Here is a 9,265-nt window from a genome sequence, read left to right as displayed (position 1 = left end):
TCTGTTGTTTATTTATATTAGTTCTATTATTTCCTACGGTGCGGCGTTTCTTAAATTTTTAACCTTGAATGTCCATGTATCATACTATGTATTTAGTGTATATTTCCACTCGTCATAATCACTGTGGGCACAATTTTTCGAGTAAAGTTCTATATGTTCAATTAATTAATGCTGTCAAGATTATTTATTGTTTGCTTACATTGGTTTCATTAATTCCCACAGTGTTTTCTTGGAATCTTCAACCTTGAATGTTCTTGTATGATAGTGTACATTTAGTATATATTTCTACTCGTTTTAATCATTGTTGGCTCAATTTTTTGAATAAAATTCCACTTCAAGCTCAAGCTATTAAACATATTTGAACGTATTTCAATATGGGCTACGAAATGCCTAAATATCTCTTCCAATTTCGATCATACAAAAAATATTTCGAGATAATAGTATACCTACTTTTTCTATCTTCAACATAAAAAGTATCCACTTATATGCAAAAAGAATATCGATGACCTTAAAAAATTGCCCCCTAAAAAGGAGACATTAAAAAGAATGTATTCTAGTGTATTGGCCTCTTCATATCATTTAAATTGGATATCAAATATTTGTTACATCATCGAAATTGGTAGAGATATACAAGATGAGACATTTAAAACAGGTCACCTGAATAATTCGTTTACTTTTAGCGATAGAAAAAAAAGTGTCGAACAAAAGTTATTTGATTTCGAAGGGCACGTAACGTGGTGCTCTTAACTTATTTATCAGTGGAAGCGTAGAGGAGATATGTAGGCTAACTCTGTTTTTCTAAATAGAATAATACATGTAGTTTCTAATGCACATTCTGATAGAGCGTTTCAAAATTAATACAATGACCTATAATTGAAAGTCATTCAAGGTTATACAGGCTGACTGTAATAGAAAATAAATTGCTTCAGCGGACTTTTCAAATATTCCATTAATTTTCTTATTCGCGTACTTATTGCTACAGTAAGTGTTTAAAATGATGACCTTGAACTTGGATGCATTTTTTAAAACGTGTTAATATAGAAAACACTACACGATGAACTTCATTTGGATCAGTTGCAATGCAATATGTATGTATATGTGTGAGTGTTTCTGTTTGTCTGTGATGACACGGGTACGGCGCGGGGCGGGGGCCCCGCTTCCCGAACCCCCGCCGAAGCGAGAGTTCCTGTCTCGTGCCTGAATCAATCAAAAATAGGACATCTCATTAGCTATCCCCCGCCCCCTACCCCCACTTAAATAAAATTTAAGGAAAAAATTGCATAATAATGCACTATTTATGCGCTCTTCAAAACCGTAAGAAAAAAATTTCGCACTCGCTCCGTTTAATGCAAAAAAATTGATTTAAATGGGGGGGCTGAGTAGGCTCCCAATAAGCCCTTCCACATATTGATGATAAGCAATATTGACAGAAAAACATGTAGAATTAATGCGTTATCGTATAAGAGCAATTTCGATTTTTGCGCTTCATTCCCTAAGGGACCTCCCTCTTGGTGCAAATGCAAGTTTTGTCTCGTAACTTGCTAATATTACTAAAATTTCATTATTCATCTGTACACGATTAATACTCGATTTCTGTGCTATTATATTGAAGTAACTCCAATTTTTGCGCTCCATCCCTTAAAGGATTTTCTTTCTGGTGCAAATCTAAATTTTGTCTCCTGACTTGTTAACATTAATAAAATGACATTATTCAATTATGGATGATTTTAATTTTTGCGCTTCTTTATTTCAATTTTGCAAGTCATCGACGTTTGCTCAATCCATCTAGTGTATATGTGTGCGCGCGATGTGTGCGCGTGTGTGTACATACTATTATTAGCATATATTATTTGTACATTAATGTATATCATATAGTACATGAAAGCACTGTTATCTTTTATAATAAACCGTTTAGGTAGTAATATTAGCAAGTTACGAGACATAACTTGCATTTGCACCAAGAGGGAAGTCCCTTAGGGGATGAAGCGCAAAAATCGAAATTGCTCTTATACGATAGCGCATTAATCCTGCATGTTTTTCTGTCAATATTGCTTATCATTAATATGTGGGGGGAGGGGCTTACTGGCAGCCTACTCAGGTATCACATTTAAATAAATGATTTTGCATTAAACGGAGCGAGCGCAAAATTTTTTTCTTACGGATTTGAATAGCGCATAAATAGTGCATTATTATGCAATTTTTTCCTTAAATATTATTTAAATTGGGGGGGGGGGGGGGCTAGCTAGGCAGACGTAAAAATAGGTACTTTCAGAAAGGTCACCGCTCATTCCCCGTTAGCAACCAATTGATGCAGAGAACTGTCACCATATTTGGGAGCGAAAAATTGTTAAGCGACGGAGCGGCTTACTGAGCGGTTCAGTGAGGGATGTCTCTCTGAGTGCACCCAATAATTTAAAAAAAAAAAAAGGGAAACAAAGCAACGTTGGCACCGTGATTCATTTCGTCGCCAACGTCATGCCGCCAGCAACCATAACCATCATTGGGCGAAAATCGATGCTGCCGTGAATAAGTTACCTCCAGAAGGCTGGTGTTCAGCCTCGGCAGTGATGGCCTGTCTGACCGCCCTTTACTCCCAAACGCTGACTCTGTTCTTCGTCCCCCACGAGATACTCTTCCTCCAGCACAAAGTCTTCCGCGAGTACGCCAAGATCGCCGTGGGACCTGACTTCATACACACCCTGCCCTCCTTCCTGATTCTGATGGCGATGGCGTGCGTCCTCTGGAGGAATCCCCCCTCCATGAACAGTGTGTCCAAAGCGGTAGGCTCGACGACCCTGTACAAGGCTCTACAGGTATCGCGATCGAAACCGACCGAGATAGTATTTGAGGTAATGCATCGTACGTTCGTGGTTGAAGGTCATGGTCAGCTGGGTGGTCGGCATCACGGGTATGTGGGGCTGGCTGATCCTTCAAAGGCTCCTCTATTGCTGCGTTTGGACGTACTGGAGTTACGTGAGTAGAATCTTCGATGAGTGATTTGGAATATCTCGACGTGGTCTTTTGAGTGAAATTTGAGGGTTTGCAGTGGTAGGGATGTGTAGAGAAATGCTTAGTTCGAATTGGAGGTTAAGGAAACTCGAGATGCCTCATGAATGATGTTTTGGATAAAATAAACGATTCTGAAATTGAATTCTAATTCTAGATATATTTGGATAGCCCAATACTTGTTCAATTTATTAATTTGTTTCGTGGTTTTTGTAAGATAAATTCAGAATAAGGTTAAAGTATAGGTTGACAATAGTCGTTGTTTTAGACGAGCTTCTATGTTCGATCTCTTTTTATTTATTCTTAATAGTTTGATTTCTATAGAGCAAAGGTTCTGGATGGTTTATTATCCAGGAATAAATAATAACTTAATAAATGATGGTCTTATTTTTTTAAAAAGGCACAATATAGACATACAGTGTTTAAAGTTTTTTGTTTGGCTTGGTATTGCACATGCTCACTGTTAAAAATATTTCACAGATTAAACAGTTTCCATATAATCTTATTATTATTTCCAACAAACCTCAATTTTCTTGATTGATTGCAACTCACAAACCATGTATCTTTTCATAAAAATATATAAAAGTAAATCAAAAATATTCCCTATATAGAATAAGTAAACATGTAAGTAAATCATCTCTAAATGAGGTTCTAATTGCATTAAATAAAAAACAACTGAAACTATGACACACTTAAACATCGTTTTTCGTTACTATTACAATAAACAGACCCTGCTCAAAATTTCCAACAAATGTAACATTTTCATCTTCCAACCTTTTCATTTAAATACTTAATTTAAACACTTAATTTCTCGACCTCTGATTACTCAAATTAAATTTCGTCTTGCCCACAGGGGTCTGAGTATAGAGATATCTCCTATCAATGGTGGCAACAAGTTTGGTCCTCCTATTATCCTCCACCATTTGAACCTCCGGTGATGTCAGCTGGGTTTATCAGTTGGATCATATCTATGTCAATAGCAGTGATGACTCTTGGTTGCGCAATATCTGCGAGTCTAATGTGGAATTTTATTGTGGATTCTGCAGGTGAACTGAGGGACACCTTCGTGTTAGCCAAATGTTCCTCGATATTATATTTGAAGAGGTTACTATCATTGACACTCATTATTATTGAAGGAAACATTGCTTTTGATTAATTGATAATTTTTCAATAAAATAAAATAAAATAAAATAAAATAAAATAAAATAAAATAAAATAAAATAAAATAAAATAAAATAAAATAAAATAAAATAAAATAAAATAAAATAAAATAAAATAAAATAAAATAAAATAAAATAAAATAAAATAAAATAAAATAAAATAAAATAAAATAAAATAAAATAAAATAAAATAAAATAAAATAAAATAAAATAAAATAAAATAAAATAAAATAAAATAAAATAAAATAAAATAAAATAAAATAAAATAAAATAAAATCCTTAGATGGAGTAAAGAATATTACATAGATAGATAGATAGATAGATAGATAGATAATGTATTTTTAGTAATTTTGACATAAGGAAGAACTTTGTTAACATCATATCATTTACAAATCATAAAAAAGTAAAGAAAACAAAAATTTAACCCATATTATATGCCTCTGAAACAAAACAACTAAAGCTAAATCTAAATTTATAAATTCTGCCGCTTAGTACTTCTATGCTTTGTTTGCCTAACAAGTTTCCTAGTAATGATAATACGGTTTAGAGTAAATGTGGCTGGTTAAAAGTACAATTAATCATTTTGGTAGACAAAATACGAAAGTACCTTCCGATCGACGCAATAATAAATTCCTCTGAACTCCAATCTCAATGAGCTCAGGCTGGACTTATTTGATGTAAAATATTTCGATCTAAAGATCTAACCCAGACCTACTCCTCTTATCTCAAAATTTAGAATTCTAGCGTTCTCCCTGCAACAGCCTCTGACACAAGAAGCAACACCAAAGAGTACAGTTCCAGTGGAAGAAAGCGAGGCCAGCTCGGTCTGCGACGAGTGTCGCTCAGAGGTTTCCAGCGACGTGATCAACCTGTCGCGACGGGAGATACACCCCATATCCTATGGAACGAACTGGACGCCCAAGCCGAACTTCTCGGGATACAAGGAGCCCCAGAGGAAGGCATCGATGAAGTCGATGCACACGATCGCCGTCGTCAACGACATAGAGGACTCTGACAAGCTGTCGCCAAAGCAGCTGCGGCACAGACGCGGATGTCACACAGTGATACCTAGCAACTCCAGCGACAAATCCAGTGGATGCTAACGCAAACATGGGTAGAATTTTTCTAGAACCGGGGATGACTGATCAAAGGCCATTCGTGGTGGTTGCTTGAGAGAACAAGTACTTGGATGACGGTTTCTATGTTGGAGGTTGTATTCTATGATGGGGATGGACACTTCGGATCGTGAACATTAGGTAAATTTTATTAATACACAATAATTATTGTTTCGATTCAACACTTAAACTACCAGGATCAAAGCATATGTATTATACAGAGTGTTCCAGAATTAGTGTAAGAACTGGAAATGGGGGGTAGCTGAGACGATTCTGAACCACAATTGCAATAACCGTTGCAAAAATCTCGGATGGTGCTTTGTTTTTCGTTAATAATTCAAAAACGAAACACCATCCGACATGTTTGCAAAAGAAATTATGGTTCAAAATCGTCTCAGCTAGATCCTATATCCGATTCTTACACTAATTCGGGGTCACCCTGTATAAAGGGTCTACCCGTTAAGTTATGCCACCATTTTTTAGGTATTTCCGGTAGTGCAATTTATGAATGTTTTAAACAAAAATTTATCAGTTCTTGGTGAGCTAGATGTTCGCATATCTTTAAATCTGAATAACTATTTTTTACATAAAAATGTAAAGGTCACCTTGACTTTTTTAAATTGCATCATATGTTTTGTACGTCATAGAGTCGTTGCTGATGTCGGGACGAATTCAACGGCGTTAGTATGACCTTAAAATGATCTTGAACTCGAAAATTTTATGAAAACGTAATTTTAACCCTTTGCACTCTGCACAATCTCATTGCAAAATGTGCGAACAGGAATCGTATTACATAAAATATGTAATATTTTGGAATGAAAATTTGGAAACGTGCCTTTTTTGGTATTAGCAGATTTGATTATAAATTCTTATAGCTATCGTGAAGCGGTAACTCCCAATCCACTAAATCCTTTATGTTTGCAGTGGTGTCACTAACAAAATTTATTAGACTTACGATCCCCTCATGGGGTATATCGGAGTGCAAAAGGTTAAAGAAAAATTATATCTTATAAAATAAATCAGGTTATATAATATGTTCGAAATGCGATCCATCTTCTACGATACAGAGCTCCGCTCTGTAAGGATATTTATTTAGAGGTTCGGCGAAAACTGTCAAAATTCCAAGACAACACACAATACAGGGTGTCTACGTATAAGTCCGGACATACGCAGGGTATCAATTCTACAACAAAAAATTACTCTTAGACATTTTCTTTGTGTCGCCTTATTCTCGAGTATTTTCACTTTTAATTTTTTTTCTGTGTTTTTGATTTGACGCTCTTTAAACGACCATAACTCCACTAAATTACAGTGCAAACTTAAAAATCAGTACACCATTCGAAAGAGCGTTAAATTTCCATCTCCCTGATGCAAAACCAAAATTTATTACGTAGGTTTAACAAGTCAAAGTTAAGTCAAACTTCACATTGTGACAATTTTAAAAAATTTGACTTTTCCTCTATCCGTTATTCGGTTTTAAATACATAGTTGTTTGGCGGGCACTCCTCGGGAAAAACTTCCTCGAAGTCTCAGCTTTTGAATGGTATTGTCAAAAAAAATTCTACGGTGGTATTTTAGGGAGAAAATGATGTTTAAATGCAGAAAAGTGTAAGTTTTTAGGCGAAAATCGATATTTTTCAACGAAAATCGACTTGTCACTTTAAAATTAACTTGACATCGAGTTTGATGTATTTTTTAGTGTCACTCCCGGGTCTCCCCAATTAAGAAAAAAAACGATTTTTTGACACCTCAAGCCTCTCCAAGCCGCGTGTAAAGCCTGAGTGCGAGGTCAATAATAATTGATTTTGAACATGTATCCATAGAATTTTCATTTTTAGAGACTATTTAATCAAAATCTACCTCGGTGTACCGATAAATGATATGGAGATTGCAACACGATCGATTTCACGAAGCAAAAGATCTATGTTTTCGGCACAGGAGATCGGATAAAGGAGTCTAAATTTGAAAAAAATAATTTATTGGAAAAAGACAAAACCTTGATATGAAAAAAAAAACAGTTTTTTTCCTAATTGGGGAGACTCGGGAGTGTCAGCAAAAAAATACATCAAACCCGATGTCAAGATAATTTTAAAGTGACCAGTCGATTTTTGTTGAAAAATGTCGATTATCACCTAAAAACGTCCGCTTTTCTGCATTCAAACGTCATTTTCTCCTTAAAATACCACCGTAGAGTTATTTTTGACTATACCATTCAACAGCTGAGACTTTGAGGAAGTTTTTCCCGAGGTGCGACCGCCAAACAACTATGTATTTAAAACCGAAAAACGGATAGAGAAAAAGTCAAATTTTTTAAAATTGTCACAATGTAAAGTTTGATCTAATTTTTCACTTGTTAAATCTACGTAATAAATTTGGGTTTTGCATCAGGGCTGTGGAAAATTTAACGCTCTTTCGAATGATGTACTGATTTTTAAGTTTGCACTGTAATTTAGTGGAGTTATGGCCGTTTAAAGAGCGTCAAGTCGAAAACAAGGAAAAAATTAAAATACTCGAGAATAAGGCGACACAAAGAAAATGTCTAAGAGTAATTTTTTGTTGGAAATTTGTTGTACAATTTACACTCTGCGTATGTCTCGAACTTATACGTAGACACCCTGTATATAAGTCAAAATCATATCGCAATACAAATTGAATGACTAATCAATAAATTACTAACACAAATTGATAAACATAACTGACAATTATAAAATATACAAACATACCTAGTGGTTTAAATATAAACATTCATCCAACATTCACATTACAATACATTACAGCTCTTACAACTTTAACAACATTTACAGATTTTGGAATTCTGGGTTCATCGTAGAGGAAAAGGACGACCAAATCGAATTTTATTTTTACCGCGGCATCGTAGTAATCTGTGCTAATGACTAATAAGCAATCTACGCGTGCACCTGGCAATATTAATGGCGGTATCGCGTGCGGAGCACCCTGTTTCCAAGGTTTGAGTCGTCTCGATAAGAAGAAATGTCCTGTGGACGACGTCAGGGCAAGTCACAGTTTAGAATTCGCGTACGCGTGCCATTCTATACCCAGGACGACGTATTTTAATTTATAAACAGGTTTAAGGGTCTTTAGAAAGCTCGTAGCATCGAGAAAGTTCGAGTGTATACGGGGGTACCGCGCTCGGGTAGCGTGCAGTCAGTGGGTTGGGATGTCAAGGACGTTAGGGAGGAGTTTAGGTCTTTTTAAGTGGGACGGTTGCGGAAGTCTGTGTACACCTTGTAAATTAATGTATCTAGGAGGGTACTCAAGCATGCATTTAGAAAAAAATGTATTTTTTGAACATTTTTTGAAATTTTTGAATTGAAAAGGGGAGCAATGAGAATTTATCATAATGTATTTTACATTTTACATGTGTGAGCATGGATTGTTAATTTAAAATACATTCATATGGAAGATGTACAGTGTCCAGAAATGTGCAAATTAAAATCTATAAAAATTATATTGTACTAATGGTAATAGTTGATGCTCAATTTTGTAAACAATTCAATACTAGCATATCAAATTTTTAATTGGTAATGGTAAAAGAAGAGTCTGTGTATTTTTCAACATACACATATATCACAATAATTCTCATCGTATGGTGTAAAAGACAGTTAAAAAAGAAGCTTAATGTGAATCTTAATAATAACTATGTACCTGACTTGTCCATTACCAATGTAAAGGAGAACACAATCTACATCTTCTATATATATTGATCTTATACATTAATATTATGTATGTTAAAATTTTATTGATCCAATAAAATATATTATTGTTTCCCCATACTATAATTGATGCGTACACATACACTTGTACAACTGATTGTACGTCACAAGCTAACTACATATATGTATACCGTGTTCTGTACGATTTTCCTGAAAAATTAGGAAATATAATATGTTTACTGTTGGCAGTTTCTTCCAGCCATCAGAGATAAAGAACACTGCAAATTTTCATTGCGTGTTACTCGATGTC

The 9,265-nt window shown here is 35.0% G+C and overlaps 1 protein-coding gene across 1 annotated transcript; it reads left to right on the top strand.

Moving 5' to 3' along the window:
- Positions 1 to 2,199: 2,199 nt before the first annotated feature.
- LOC128872192 (uncharacterized) lies at positions 2,200 to 4,202 on the top strand. The gene is made up of 2 exons (XM_054114636.1): positions 2,200 to 2,973; positions 3,860 to 4,202. The coding sequence occupies exons 1-2, from the start codon at positions 2,568 to 2,570 to the stop codon at positions 3,865 to 3,867; spliced, it is 414 nt and encodes a 137-aa protein (XP_053970611.1). The 5' UTR covers positions 2,200 to 2,567; the 3' UTR covers positions 3,868 to 4,202.
- Positions 4,203 to 9,265: the final 5,063 nt, after the last annotated feature.

Source organism: Hylaeus volcanicus, chromosome 2 (genome assembly GCF_026283585.1).
Source record: "Hylaeus volcanicus isolate JK05 chromosome 2, UHH_iyHylVolc1.0_haploid, whole genome shotgun sequence".
Lineage (NCBI taxonomy): Eukaryota > Metazoa > Arthropoda > Insecta > Hymenoptera > Colletidae > Hylaeus > Hylaeus volcanicus.
Note: the sequence above shows the minus strand (reverse complement) of the source record. Positions and strands in the feature narration are given on the sequence as shown.